Here is a 16,450-nt window from a genome sequence, read left to right as displayed (position 1 = left end):
AAAGCTACTTGACTAGTACAGTCAGAAATCTCCTGCCAAAGCACAGATGCAGTAAAAGACTTCACTGGGTGAAGATTATTGAGGGGAAAGTACTGTTTTCTTATATATATATATATATATATATATATATATATATATATATATATATATATATATATATATATATATATATATATATATATATATATATTTCTCTCAAACATGTTTAGCAAATGTCACTATTTAACATAATAATAATAATAATAATAATAATAATAATAATAATAATAAAAAAATAATGGTTAAAAAATGTAAAAATATGCTATGTTTAAAACAAATATGTAAAAAAAATGTAATATTTGTAATCAAAACAGTGTACATTTAATTATTTTACAATTCATATAAAATTTTTACTGTGATTTTCCACAACACTTTATTACTGTAACATTTAATACATATTGTGTATATAGTTTATATATACCCAAGTATTATTTACATATTTGACTTAAAACCCAAAGTATAACTTCCCGTTATATTAATCATCATTTCTTATTATCCTTTAAGTTATTTTGAACCTAATTCAATACTTTTTTAACTGTCTTAATATATTAGGTAACAACTTTATTCTCATTACCATTATATAGTAATTTTTACCAGAAGAGGGGAAAAAAAGAAGAAGAAAATGAAAAAAAAAAATAAATAAATAAATATATATATATATATATATATATATATATATATATATATATATATATATATATATATATATATATATATATATATATATATATATTATATATATATATATATATATATATATATATATATATATATATATATATATATATATATATATATATATATTTTTTTTTTTTTTTTTTTTTAATTTATTTATTTATTTATTTATTTTTTAAGATTCTTCTAACCAGAATAGGTCAATATTTAACAATCTCTATTTCTAAATATTTCCCTGATAATGTTTAACAGAGCAAGAAAATTTTCACAGCATGTCTGATAATATTTTTTCTTCTGGCAAAAGTCTTACTTGTTTTGTTTCGGCTAGAATAAAAGCAGCTTTAGATTTTTTTAAAACCATTTTAGAGTCAAAATTATTACCCCCTTTAAGCTATTTTTTTATAATATATATATATGCCTTTTTATAATATATATGCCTAATTACCCTAACCTGCCTAGTTAACCTAATTAACCTAGTTAAGCTTTTAAATGTCACTTTAAGCTGTATAGAAGTGTCTTAAAAATATATAGTCAAATATTATTTACTGTCATCATGGCAAAATCAATAAATAAATCAAAATAAGATAAAATAAATCAGTTATTAGAAATGACTTATTAAAACTATTATGTTTAGAAATGTGTTGAAAGAATATCTAAATATTAATAATATTAAATAGAAATTGGGAGAAAAAGTAAACAGGGGGCTAATAATTCAGGGGGGCTAATAATTCTGACTTTAACTGTGTATATTATGTATAATAGTGACAATAATAACAATCAAAACAACAACAATAATCATAAATAATAATAAATATTATATTTTATAATATCTTTCTAGTAAATAAAATAGGGGGTCAAAACAGGCTTAGTATTCACACACACGCACACGCACACACAGGAAACATTTACTACTAATTGTTTAAAGATTGTGAAAGCCCACTCACTTGTTCGGACGTAAGACTCATGACATGTGCGGGCGATCTCAGCCGCGAGCTCCATCTGGTGACCCGTCTTCTCATCAGGGGCTCCGTCTGCTCCTAAAGCGATCATCCCGCCGGCGAAGCAGGTCAGGTGACCCATCTTGTGCTCCAAGAGTCCACCTTTCCATTCGGCGATATACGTCAACCCTCCGCTCGACTTCCGGATCAGATTTTTCTCAATCGCCTGCGCACAGAGCACAAAAACTACAGATTAATTTAAGTGGCTTTTCAACATCAGTTTCTTCACTCAGTGTTTATCCACAGTGTGTGTGTTAAGAACTTTGTCCTTGTTTGAATACGTTTTTTTGTGTGCTAGCTTAATACAAAAGGAAACATTCAAGGCTTCGGAGGGATTCGATCCTCTCAAAAGCGTCATGAGAAACTGTTGAAGGCCCGAGGTAAGGGAAAACCATAGCAGAGATCAGGGTCACAGCTGTGTGCCAGAGATGTGTATTTACAGAAGCATCGCACACACACACACACACACACACACACACACACACACACACACACACACACACACACACACACACACACACACACACACACACACACACACACACACACACACACACGTACACTCGGGAAATGAGATTCTTATCTGTCTGGAAAAAAAACGGCCTCTGTGCGTTTGAATGGAAAACTGGAAATGTTTATAATCACCATGGCACCAAATGGACGTAAGAAACAAGTAATGCGTCTGACTCTCGCTGTTTCTTACATCACTCTCTTTGTACTCTTATTTCATCATAAATGTGGCAGCAGTGTTCTAGAAAAGCTCTCTTTCAATTCCTTGAATAAAATATTCTGTTCATGTAAGGATGTCTTTTTTGTTTATACAGTATAGCAGATTTGATTCAACACTAGGTATGTTTTCATCCAAAGATGCTAATTGAAATTTAAATACTACATACTCCTGTACTTTCCTTATTATTATTATTATTATTATTATTATTATTATTATTTTTGTCTATGGGGATTATAAAAAATTCATCCTGTGATTCCTGTCCAATCAAATCGCACATAGAAGGCAAATCGCCTCATAATGAACTACCCCAAGACATGAGCTATTCATAATTGCAGCAAACTGTTTGGAAGCATTAAAAGTGTCCAAAAGAAGATGTCCAAAATCTTTACACGTATTGACTCACAGACTGACACTGATGAGAAGATTACGGATGTTTACTGTGTGATGACCGAAATGGCCTTGACACCCAGCAGGCATAGGTCAACATGACGTCAGATTAACGTTGTACGCTAACGTTGTGGGGACTAGGCATGGGTACCAAAACTCTGTACTTTATTGGTATCAGTACTACATTATAAAAGACAGAAGTATCGATAAGCTCTGGCGTTAATGATTCTGCTATCGGTACTGGAGAATTATTGCTGAATAAACATTACTTACAGTAGCATGATTTCCTGACCAACCTTTTCTAATTTAGATCAGCTGTGTTTACAAATATAGCCTATGAATAGCCTAATAATAAACTATGCTTATTAAGAAATTATAAAAACATTTTTTACATTGCAAGATGCTTTAAAACTGTATTAAAAACACAGTCAACTCCCAAAACACTGTTAAGTCATTTATGTGAACGCGTTAATGAAAAATCATAAACATGATCTCATTTAACTGCATTTTGCAACTCAAAGATGGTATTTTCAACTGCAGGGAGCACAATAAATCAAAAATGGTCCTGACTTTTGCCAGAAAAGGCAAACATGTTGATTTTTCTCCAGAAGAATGGTTAAATCTGAGAGTCATTTTCCTTCAAATAATTGTACACTCTTTTACAGGAAAAAAAAAAAATTTGTTTTACAATTATTGGTTTCATTTTATATTACATTAAAAGTTTATGTATATATTTATTTTAATTTATATATTAAAAGTTGTTAATTTTCAATTCTTCAATTTGTTTTATTAAAAAATACAAAAAAAAAAATGAATAAAAATAAATAAATAAATAAAAAAACGATAAGAGAACCGGTAAAGTATCGAACAGATAAGTGGTATTAATAAAACTAGTGATACAGTTAAATCCTAGACGATACCCATCCTTAGTGGGGATGTTGCAGTTTGTTTTGGAAAGAAAATCATTTTGAAATCAGAACCCAACGTCAGGCCGGCGTCAATGTCCAATGTTCAACCTAAAATCAATGTCTAATGATGTTACAGCTTGACGTTGTGTGAATGTTACCACTATGATGTCCATCAGATGTTGGATTTTGGTTATGTATTATTTAATATTTTATTTATTATTTTATTTTGCTTTATTTTATTGAATATTTTATTTACTATTTTAATTAATTTTATTTGATCTAAAATGTCATTAAATTTTTATGTAGTGTTATTTTATTTTATACTTTATTTAATATTTTTTGTTTTATTTGATGTAATATTCAATTTAATATTTTATTTTATTTGATTTGATTTAATATTTATTATTTAATTTATTGTTTTATTTAATATTTTACTTAGTTTTACTTAATCTAATATTTATTTAATATTTTATTTAGTTTTATTTGATATTTTATTTAATATTTTATTTAGTTTTATTTTATTTGATATTTTATTTAATATTTTATTTAGTTTTATTTTATGTATTATTTAATATTTTATTTAATAATTTACTTAGTTTTATTCTATTGAATATTTAATATTTTTTTTGTTTTTGTTTTATTTTATTTGACATTTCATATTTTATTTAGTTTTATTGTATTTATTATTTTATTTAATATTTTATTTAATATTTTATTTGTTTTACTTCTGTTTATTCGACTAAATACAATAGAATTTCTCCAGAAGAAAAAAAAATAATAGCAAGATTTTTTCAAACTTTGTTAAACATCACTTAGTCTGCCATTTAAGAATGACTAAAACAATAATTGGGATGCCGTTTTACCAGACTAGTCTACTTATTCCAATCACATGATGCCTTGAGGCAAAGTCACATGAGCTTTTGTAAAGTATGATGAAGTAATAATCCTGAATGTGCTCTCTGTCTGTTCAATACTGGATCTTATATCACTGGAATAACAACAGACAGTTCATTATCCCATGTATAACTACTGTCCCTAATAAACACAGACATGGATATGCAAATACTGATTTTAATTTAAGGTTATGCTATTACGCAAAAAGAAAGCAGTCTAGAAAGAGGCATAAAGCCAGAACAGAGCACAGTTACTTTAGCGTTCAGCATTTCTCTAATAAAGCGATAAACTCAAACTGCTGCAACACATCAGCCATCATTGCCGTGATGTCCTTACTTTTCCAAACAGCGCAAATAATCGAATGCTACAGCTGAGAGGAGCAGATGAAAGGAGATGATTGAATGGCCTATCCATGGTTAGTGAGATAAATTAGGTGAGATCAGGCTGTACGGAGAGAGTTAAAGGCCTGATCAAGAGCTTTCTGTAGCGGTAATGAAGGCTCTGGGTAAAATGGTGGACAGAATGGCTGTGCAATAAGCTTTCTATGAAGGTGACCGACATAATGCACTTCTTTTCTTGGATGACTGGCCTGGAGTCCAAAGTGTGTGTGTGTGTGTGTGTGTGTGTGTGTGTGTGTGTGTGCGTGTTTGAATGACTCTAGGGAGGAAGCCAGACAGACGGCCAGAGGGACAGCATTATCTTAGGCAGGTTGAGATGGTTCTCTCTAATGAAAGTCAGGATTGAGTTCGTGGTCTGTAACAATCAGTCTGCAGCAGCTTTCCAAAGCTCTCATGGATGGCTCAAGCAACACTCCCGCACACACTTTACATTTTTACAGACACCTTGAAGTGGAATGCTAACTTGCAACCTGAAAACCTGCAGAAGACAAATTTCTCGATGTCCACGCTTAGGGAGAACAAACTAAAATTTACAATGCAAACACACTCAATTTATGCAGTGGAAAAAGACTCTGGAAAAACTCGAGGGGAAAAATTTACAATGGAAAATAGAACCTCTTTTGTTATTCTAGTAAATGCATTTTACATTGATGATTTTATATGTAATGCTTTTTATTTATTTTAGCATTATTTATAAAGGACATTTAAATTAAAAAGAGAAAAGGAAAAATGACAGTAATACTGATAAATAAAAGCAAAAATCCTACAACAGCTGCGCATAACGTGCACTGAGCAACCATTTGAATACTGATAGGAGTTAAAAATGTAAAAATAAGAAATATTCCTGTTACAAAAACACATTGATCTACTTTATAAGAAATGAGTTAACCCCTTGTCTTTTTTGTCCCCAGATTGTGTCTGTAAAGTTTCATTTCAAAACACCTATCAGATTATTTATTATCCGTTTCAGAATATTGGATTTTCTGCTCTGGACACAATGTAGCTGTTTTATTTTAGCCTTTAATGCTAGATCTTCCCACCCACCGTTCCCACGTGCCTGTTAGAATGTGCCTCAATCTCTGCATCTGCTACATCAGATAAACAGCACAGTGATGGACATGAAAGAAGCAGATCTTTTGTGAGAAATACTACAGGAAAAACTTTCCCAATGCTTATTTGATGTATTTGTTGTGGAGTTAATTTAGGCCTTTCTGCAATGATGAGTGAAACACAATGTCGTTACAAAGTTCACGCACACATACACACACTTAACTTTGCACTGGAAATTGCATTTTTGCACTGCAAATGTGACAGGATAATATCCACTGCTGCACGGATATCCGTTATTTTAATGTACAAAATAAACCTGACTTAATGTCCACAAACTGGGATTGCAGCGTCTTCTTTTATAACTGTACTGACATATGGCTGTGGTAATAAAGAGGGTAAAATCGCTGTAACTCATTACAAACATGCACTGTTTTAAAAACATTTTAAACTTGTTAAACTCATTCTTGATCATTTTTGATGATGACTGATGATCACGGAGAGCTGAACAGATCTTTTAATCCCAGTTGCTTGGCCCACATTCTGTCTTGTCTATACGATTTTACTCATTACAGAGTATACAGAGTCACTATGGAGACATGTTCATATGCTACTGTCAATCAATTTGGTGGGTGGGGAACACTCCTACATAATGTTGCGTTGGGTCGTAAAATGGGAAGGATTTGAATCCTATTTTAACATCAGGACATTAAAAAAAAAAAGAGACTCGTTGTCTTTATATCAGCCCAATATGACTGGAAACACTATACCTACACACAGTTCTGTCCAAACAGCTTACAAAAGATCATATGTTCATCATATGTGTCTTTTTGATGCACTTTAAATTTAGCTTTAAATTAAATTAAAAGTCACTATCCAACACCTTTATAAAGCTTAGAAGGGACAGGATAGAATGTTAAACTATTACGACTGTGTTCGAATGACAGAAAACAAAGTCATATACACCAAGGATAGCTTGAGGGGGAGTAAATAATGCGATGATTCCTATTTTTCATTCAACCTTTCCTTTAAGGCTTTTTTTTGTTATCTAGGGTCACATATATGAGCCCAACTCTCAAAATCAACTAGAACCACACATAACTGAAGTGTGGGTATCTTGAGTATTTTGCTGACACAAGTATTTTTTTTCTAGAAGCCAAAGTCAGCAGCGACTGGCCATTTGATCAGGTGCCCTGTAGAGTGTAAGATTTCTCTGGGTTTTTTCTCGCTGTGTAACAGTGGTCTTTTACCTGCAGGGCATCATAGTAGAGCTTTTTTCCTTCCTCGTCAATTTTGTCTGACATGAGCCAGGCCTTCAGCAGGTATTCGTAGAAACTGTCCCCTAAGCCTCCAACTGAGACGTGATCTGCAACACAGCAAAAACAGCAAGTGTTTGGAAAACCCCCCTTACACATTTATCTGCAGTCACAATGGTCTCCCTTGGGACTGCATTAAACAGAATAAACACAAATTATGGGACGTAAACAAACACACACACACACAAACTCTCACACAGCACAAGAAATATGGAGAGAATCTCTCATCTCACTGTATTGGTTTGTATAGTAAAATAAATTGTTTGGAGTTATGCAGCAACAACCTGGAGTGATTCACCTTTATTATGCATGTCAAAACATAGTAGAGTACACTGCTTAATGTTAATACTCCATAAAATACACTATAATAAACAATGAATGTATGTAAACAAACTATTTTTTAAATATTAATATTTAATTAAATGAAATATTTCTAATAGTACTGTACTAAAACACTAAGGTCTTTATTATGACATAAAAGTAGTACAGCATGCATATGTCACCCAAAAACCCAACCAGAACATCCAAGTGACCAATAAAAACACCCTAGCAACCTTTTAAAACTTTCTAGCTAGTCTTAGCAGACCCAATCAACCACCTAAAACACACTAACAACTCTGAGCTCTCTAGCAAGTGCACATTTTTAAGTCATCAAAGCAATTTCTACACCCCCCTATTAACCACTTAAAAGATTTCAGCAACTATCTAGAAAACTCATTATCATTTAGAACATCCTAGCAAGTAGCAACTGTGTAGCATCTCCTAGAACACACTACTAAAACACTCTAGCAACGAAAGCACCTAAATCATCTTAGCAACAACCTAGAACACCCTAGCAATCACCTGAACACTTTAGCAACTACCTAGAACACTCTTAATAATCAATAAAAACAACTTGGCATCTACAAAAATTATCTTAGCAATGACCTAGAAGACCCTAGTTACTAACTAAACACTCTAGCAATTAACCAAGAATAGCAACTACAGTTCCTAAATCATTGCAACAAGCTAGAACACCCTAGTAACTAATTTAAATACTCCAGCAACACCCTTGTGACTACTTAAACACTTCAGCAACTGCCTAGAACACTCTAGTAACCACTTAGAACACCCTGACAACCACCAAAATTATTTTAGCAACAACCTAAAACACCCTTGTTACCATCTAAACACTCTAGCAATTATCTACAACACCCGAGCAACCACTTAAAACGTTTAAACTACCTACTGTAGAGCGCTCTATTAACCACAAAGAATAACCTAACAACTACAGTACCTAAGTTAACAACCTAGAACACCTTGGACTACCTTAAACACTCAGGCAACACCCTGGCTTATATAAAAACACTTCAGAAATAACAGAGAATATTCTAATAACTACTAAGAAAACCCTGATAACTACCAACATTATTAGCAACAACCTTCCTGCTGAAAAAAAAACAGCTTAAACCAGCCTAGGCTGGTTAGCTGGTTTTAGCTGGTCTACCAGCCCGGTTTTAAAGGAGTGTTGGCCATTTCCAGGCTGGTCAGGCTGGAAAATAATCAAGAACACTTTAGTAACCACTTAGAACAACCTGGCAACAACCAAAATTTTCAACAACCTAGAACACCATAATTACCACTTAAACTTTATCGCAATAACCAATAACACCCTAGCAACCACTTACTATACTGTATAGCACTCTAATGACCAATGAGAATCCTCATAGCAATCTGGTTTTGGCTGGGCTTTCAGCCTGTCTAGGCTGGTCAAGCTGGTTTTACTGTAGCTGGTCATCTCCCAGCCTGACCAGTTAAGACCAAGCTGGAAATGGTTAGAAACCAGCCTGGAAATGGCCAAAACCCCTCTAAAACCAGCTAACTAGTCTAGACTGGTTTAAGTTTTTTTTTTCATAGGGCAGAACACTATAGTTGATAGTTAAGCACTCTAGAAATGACCTACAACACCCTGGCAACCACTTAAAACAACTGAACTACTGTAGAACACTCTTACCACTAAGAATACACTAACAATGACAGTACCTTAATAATCTTAGCAAGAACCTAGAAGAACCATACTAAGTACTTTGAACACTCTAGAAACTACTTAAAAACACTTCAGCAACTACCAAAACACGTTCATAACCACTTAAGCTTGTTTTACACTGCAAGTAGCGTGTGTTTTACTGCAAACATGTTACAGATTAGAGCTTTCATACCGCATGCAGAAGCAGCGCGTCAGTGCAAGACGTGAGCATCGTTGAAGCAGCAGTGCCACAATAATTTCAGCGCTGGGTCTAGTTTTGCTGCGCTGCTCACGCTTAATTAAAGTGACATTGCATTGATAATGACCAAAAACACATTGTATGACAGTAGAAAGTAGCAATTCAATCAATTGAACTTAAACGATTAAAAATGGCAACAAATATTTAGTTGGGGCCAAACTCCAAACCAAAATTAAAACAATTTTAGAATCAGTTTTGCTTAAGTTGCACACTTGTTTGATCATGTATAAATACCATTATAATAAGTATATTGTATAAATATTATTATAACTATAGACCTACATCACCCTGACAATTAAAAAGTAAAATTACATGATATCCCAGGCAATTGTCTTCTGACCGAGTGCACCAGAAAATACATGAATGACACTCCTCATAGAGAGTGAGAAGCATACAGTTCTTTAGGATATATATAATTTGTAAAATAAAGACTTAGGTTAAGTAAATAACACAGGTAAAAGTTGCAGCAGGCCTTGGTGCAGATTAAATAAAAAAAAAGCGTATTTATGGATAGATGGGTAACTAGATAGCTAGATAGACAGAGATAGATTGATCTGCACGCTGCAGACCCAGTCGGTGCGAAAGGCAAACGCCTGTGCGTTGCTTCTCTTCACACGCGCTGCTCATTCTCTGCTTGCGCTAGCAGTGTGAAACAGGCGTTAGAACAACCTGGCAACTACCAAAAAAAATCAACAACCTAGAACACCATAGTTACCACTTAAACTTTCTAGCAATTACCAATAACACCCAAGCAACTACTTAAAAACAATTGATCTACGTACTATAGAGCACTCTAATAACCAATCCGCTTAAGTGTGACGTCACGCGAAGCGGCTTCCGGGTCCAAGGGCTCTATTCAACTGAGTGGGGAGACTCATGAAATGGTAATAATAAACGTTTACAAAGCGATTTAATACTTTCGAAAGTCACGATCGCAATATATATGTCCTTGCCTAATATCCGATGGCCAAAAAGTGATTATTTTTTTATAAATTGTTAAATTTTTGGCATTTGTGATGCAGCAAGCCCAGAGATTGTTGTGTACACTATGATTTTATATAAAATTAACTTTAATGTGTGATAGGAATAAAACGTGATCATAAACGAATGATTTCTCCACTCAAATGAATGGCGACTTGAACCCGGAAACAGTATACATACGTCATCACTTAACAAGCGGATAAGTGTCTTCATAGCAATCACACAGAACTCCCTAACAACTATTTTTCAACACTCTAGCAACTATCTTGAACATCTTACTTGCCACTAAGAACACTAGCAACAACCTAGAAAACCAACAACCAATTAAAACACCCTAGTAACCACTTAGAGCACTCTAGCAGCTATCTACAACCCCCTCAAACAACTATCTGGAACTCTCGCTTGCAACTACAGTACCTAAATCATCTTAGCAACTAATTCATCACTTAGAATACTAGCAACAACCTTCAAGACCACATCAACCACTTAAAACCCCACAGTAACCACTCAGAACAATCTAGCAACCAACAACTACAGAACACCCTAGTAACCACTTAAATGAAATTCAGGTTCTCATCAAATCTTCTGATCTATCAAATGGCTTCTAGTATCTGACATGTCCCACCCACTTCAAAACACTGAGTGATAAAACAAAACCCTACTGGTTGTTTTTTTAAAAGGGGAGGAGCTACTATATGCCCCACCCTGTCTTTATATTTTAGTTGAGATTAACTTCTTAGATTCCTTGTAAGCATATCCATGTGGCATTTAAACTTCAGCTGTATTTTGCTTTATGTAGTGATATCTTGGATGACGCAGGTGTGTGAGTGTAAAACGAATGTGAATGTGTTTGCAGGTGGCAGTGTGTTTAGTGCTGTCCAGTCCACTGTGTGTGAGAGATGAGAATCTGTGGGTCGACTGTCTAACCGATGACCAAGCTCATGAATATTTATACCTCATTAGGCCCTTGTTTGTTTTATAGATACATCACGAGGAATCATACACTGCTGAGCTACTATTCAGAGCGAATGCGTGAAAAAGGAAAAGCCAGCATTTTGTTTTCATTCAAAGTCCCATTTCAAATGCCAAAGGGGTCTTTATGGTGGCCACTTAGTCTGGCGGCGTTCTGCAAAAACGTCTGAAATAGGCAGGGTTTTGTTAATCTTCCTCGGGGATATTCAAATTATGCAGCTCATGGGCCAAAATGTGCACCAGGGAGCGATGAATAAAATGACCCGGTAATAGCCAATACTTGACTCTCATATGGTTTTAAAATGTGCAGTGAGCAGCAATTACAGCCGCATGTGCCACATTCTGTCACAAGTGCTGTTCTTTTTAATTTCTAGAATATGAAGGTGAATTTAAAATGCATGTTTTAAAGATGCTGCCAAGACTGTCAATAATGTAACGTCATATTTAATAAACCTTCACATATATCTCATTATGCAATTGTCAAGAAGTATTGCGCTATTCATCTGTAAAATCAATAATTGTGCTATCTAATTCTAAGTGGATGCATTAGTCCATGGATAAACTTGCATGCTTTCATTTTACCTTTTGGTTTCACACACGCATATTTAAATATGCTGTAAAAGGTATGTCACCCTGCGCCAATCAGTGATGACAATATTTGCATATTCTGAGGCACTGCTTCACAATTATTGAAAAAAGTGTCTTTTTATAAAAATAATAATAGTAATGGAAAGCAAAGATGTTCATAAATTTTGAAAATGTGCATAAATGAGTAGGATAAATGTTGTATCTGATAAGATATAATCCACATAAACAATAATGGGGCAAGGCAGTGGCGCAGTAGGTAGTGCTGTCGTCTCACAGCAAGAAGGTCGCTGGGTCGAACCTCGGCTCAGTTGGCGTTTCTGTGTGGAGTTTGCATGTTCTCCCTGCCTTCGCGTGGGTTTCCTCCGGGTGCTCCGGTTTCCCCCACAGTCCAAAGACATGCGGTATAGGTGAATTGGGTAGGCTAAATTGTCCTTAGTGTATGAGTGTGTGTGTGTGTGTGAATGTGTGTGTAGATGTTTCCCAGGGATGGGTTGCAGCTGGAAGGGCATCCGCTGTGTAAAAATCTTGCTGGATAAGTTGGCGGTTCATTCCGCTGTGGCGACCCCGGATTAATAAACGGACTAAGCCGACAAGAAAATGAATGAATGAATGAATGAATGAATAAACAATAATGGAAACACATTTACTGAATAAATTCTAGCATGCAAATCATAAAAGTCATGTGATTTTTTTTACAGATCATGTGATAACAAAAACGACTGTGATGGGATGGCATTAATGAACAAACCAGCAGACCGACCACATTGAAATATGATCTTAAATGTTGCTTTGGTCATTCTAAAATTCCTCATCCATTTGATATTATTTCCTCACTATAATCTGCCTGTTTGGATTTAATTTTTGCAGCTTGTTCAAACATTTTATATAAAATAAGGTGAAAAGCAATTCTTGAGATTTTTTTGAGACAATTTATGTGTTTTAAGTTCTATCCACCTAAATTTGTTGCATTAACTTAATCAATTTGTGTTGGGACATGAATGAATTATGTGGAACCCTGAACTTTTTACAGTATGCAATCTGGAAACAGCTGAACTTGCTCACAAAAAAGGTCTCTCAGCAGTCACCCGCTAATAAACTTGTGGCAGACTAGATTTGTCCTGAGGCCAGATTTTGAGCAACTGATTTAACTTCTAAAAGGCATAAGATGGCATTTCCCTGTGATAACACACACAATCGCACTGAAACTCCAATCTGTCCTGCGCTGTTGGTGAGAGTGCTTCATTGTGAAAAGGAGCTGTGAGGTCTTCTGTTGCTAAAAGCTTGACAGCAGGAAATGGGAGTTTTAGCTGTCAGCTCTTACAGTGATTCCAGAGCAAAAACCTGAAGACCAGCTGAGCTTATTACCCTGCAGACACAGAGAACGTGTGAAGCCTCTCAGTACAGCAGTGAAGCCCTCAAACAGACAACACACATCAGATACTCTACAGATAACTACACCTTTCCTCCTTAGTCACAACCCAACATAACCTCGCTTAAAGCAAAGCACAAAATTACAGCGCATTAGATTGATCTTTAATGTTCCAGCCGAGACACTGCAGGGAAAAAAGAAAGAAAGAAAAGAAAACAGGTTTTTCATGCGTCTGTTGTTGCTGGGATTTTTTTGCCTTTGAACAAATGTTTTTTCTTTTCTTTTAATTATAATTTTAAGTCTAAAGAAAAAGGATAACACCTAATATACACTTGTGAATGTTTCTTTTGTTGCACTGTTTGTAGATTTTAAGTACAATGGATTTTCCAATTTTTTTTTCTCAAATGTAGTTTTTTTTCTTCTTTTAAGTTAACAATCAATTTGAGTTGAATGAATTGTGTGGAACCCTGCATTTTTACAGTGCACGTCATACTATATATATATATATATATATATATATATATATATATATATATATATATATATATATATATATATATATATATATATATATATATATATATACATACAGTTCTGTTTGCTTGTCAAATCTGATTGCCGATATTATGCAATATCACAACTCACCATTGTGTATTACTCCGCCCACATAGAGACAGCAGATTAAACTAGAGCAAATAAACTCACTACAGTTTGCCAAATATTCCAGCTGTTGGACAACATAATGTACTTTTGAGGCTTTTTCAGGTGAGATTGTAGTTGTTTAGATTGCAACTATGCAGTTTATCTATAAGGATAGTGTCTATTTTAAAATATTTATAACTTCCGAGACACAGAGCATTGATGGCCTTTGGCCCATCATTGAGCAGTGTATAGATGGTGATGCTCCACCACAAGATGGTGACAAAGACAGCATAATAAGCCCTCAGAGAATTAAAAAACAGGCCAATTTCTAACTACAGCAGATCAAATCATTTTAAAACAGGTAAGTGACTTTCTAATTCGATCTTTTTGTTTTTTTGTATGTTGTTGTGCTGCATTTAATTAGTGTATTGATTGTGAGATGGTGGGGGGGGGGGGGGGGTAATTATTGTGGTCTCCCGATTGCAACAGAAACACTGGGAAATGATAATAGACTGATGGCATTTCATGTTGTTCAGCCTTATAATCTTAAAATGTGAGCAAAATCACCTATTTTGTCATCACTTTAGACATTACGCTAGAGAATCATTCAAACACTAGCTCTAAAATGACGTTTGTGAAGTAGCAACGGTTTCTGCTGTTCTGACGTCAGCTGCAGATGTGAATGAATGAATGTGAATGATGTGAATGAACGGCGGAAGAAAGTAGTTTCTCATATGAAAGGATTTAGATTCTTTGTGTTTGATTTTCTTAAAAGGAAAAGATAAAAAAATAAAAGCTCAAAAGGATAAGACTATATAAATTCATACAAATTAGCTACTGAATCAAAAAGCTTCAAATTACTGTGATATAGTGTTGTTTTTTTATATATCTACATTTTTAATGCTTCTACAGAGGAATTTGTTTATACATAATGTCAATTTTACACATTTTATTCTACAATTGTGTTTTTTCTGACAGTATTTTCGGAATTATTACTAAAGAAGATTCCCAAAATTTGGTAATATTTTTTTTTACAGTTTTTTGAATAAATAATGTGAATTATTTACAACAGACAAATAAAAGTTGCTGCAAGTGCTCAATCCAGTCTCTTTTGAAGTTATTTTTATTTTTATTATTATTATTATTGTCATTTCACCTTGAAAATCAGCTTACCAGGTTTTGAATGTTCTTTCAAGTCTCACATATGAGGGTAAACTATAAAGAGACAGGCTGCTTTGAAACATTGAGAATTCCTGACAAAACAACATTTTGATATACGAGAAGCAAGAAGGCTAAACGGAGATAGCGGAATATATAGGCTGCCTGCGTGTTTCATGTTGTTTCATTAAGGACAACCCGACAGCTACTAGCCACTCAAACCCAGCCATGACAACTGACCCATATGGAAAGCCCTTCAGGACTGTTCTGGGCTTCTTGTGTGAAGCTAAAAGACTGACAGCTATTTTTAAGCAAAGCTGTACGTTATCATCCCATCTTCCCTGCGGCATGCTGCCATCTCGCATCTTTTTTGTTTGCGATCATCTAAACAAATGACTTTTGTCAAAGTGATGAAAAAAAAAGGACTTGCTTCAATGCACATAAAAAGAAATCAGACTTCTACATTCTGACAGCTCAAAAGCGTCTCGCTTTACTCGCTCTTATGGCGACGTTCCTCCACCAGAATTCACTGCTCGTTCATGCATTCAAGAGATTGGATTCTTTTAATGCATCTTCAGTAAATTGTTAGGGTAGATTGCAGCTGCTGGAGTTCTCATTCAGTCAAGAAAATATGATCACGTCTTCTAATTTTATAACTATTAAGTACTGGATTGATTATTAAACTGCTACTTAAAGTATGGCTTAGCTGTGTACTTAAAGGGATAGTTTAGGCAATTTTTTTTATTGAAAACACAAAAGAAGATATATTAATAATGCTCGAAATGATTAACCGCTGACATGCATAGAGAAAACAAATACAAAAGCCAATGGTTTTTGGTTTTCCTACATTTAACAACATGTCTTCTTTTGTGTATATAAACACTTAAACTGGTTTGGAACAGAATTCTCATTTTTGCGTGAACTAGGGATAGTTTACAAAAAAAAAAAAAAATCAAAGTGATGTATTTTGTTTCAAACCTTGCAAATAATCTAGTTCCCTTCTTTAAAAAAAAAATTATATCACAGTTTCATTTTTATGCTAAATTCAACATGATGAAACCCATCCCAAGCAAGTATAGTTCAA

The 16,450-nt window shown here is 34.2% G+C and overlaps 1 protein-coding gene across 1 annotated transcript in view; it reads right to left on the bottom strand.

The window, feature by feature from the left end:
- Nucleotides 1–16,450, bottom strand: part of man1a1 (mannosidase, alpha, class 1A, member 1) — a 219,887-nt gene that overhangs the window by 23,630 nt on the left and 179,807 nt on the right. Inside the window, exons 8-9 of the mRNA XM_087298827.1 lie at nucleotides 7,327–7,442; nucleotides 1,659–1,878 (exon numbers count right to left, since the gene is read on the bottom strand). Coding sequence (XP_087154953.1) covers nucleotides 1,659–1,878; nucleotides 7,327–7,442 — 336 coding nt within the window. The remainder of the gene's footprint in view (nucleotides 1–1,658; nucleotides 1,879–7,326; nucleotides 7,443–16,450) is intronic.

This window comes from Danio rerio, chromosome 20 (genome assembly GCF_052040795.2).
Source record: "Danio rerio strain M-AB ecotype USA chromosome 20, GRCz13ab, whole genome shotgun sequence".
Classification (NCBI taxonomy): Eukaryota; Metazoa; Chordata; class Actinopteri; order Cypriniformes; family Danionidae; genus Danio; species Danio rerio.
The sequence above is the reverse complement of the archived record's forward strand: the minus strand, read 5'-3'. Positions and strand labels throughout refer to the sequence as shown.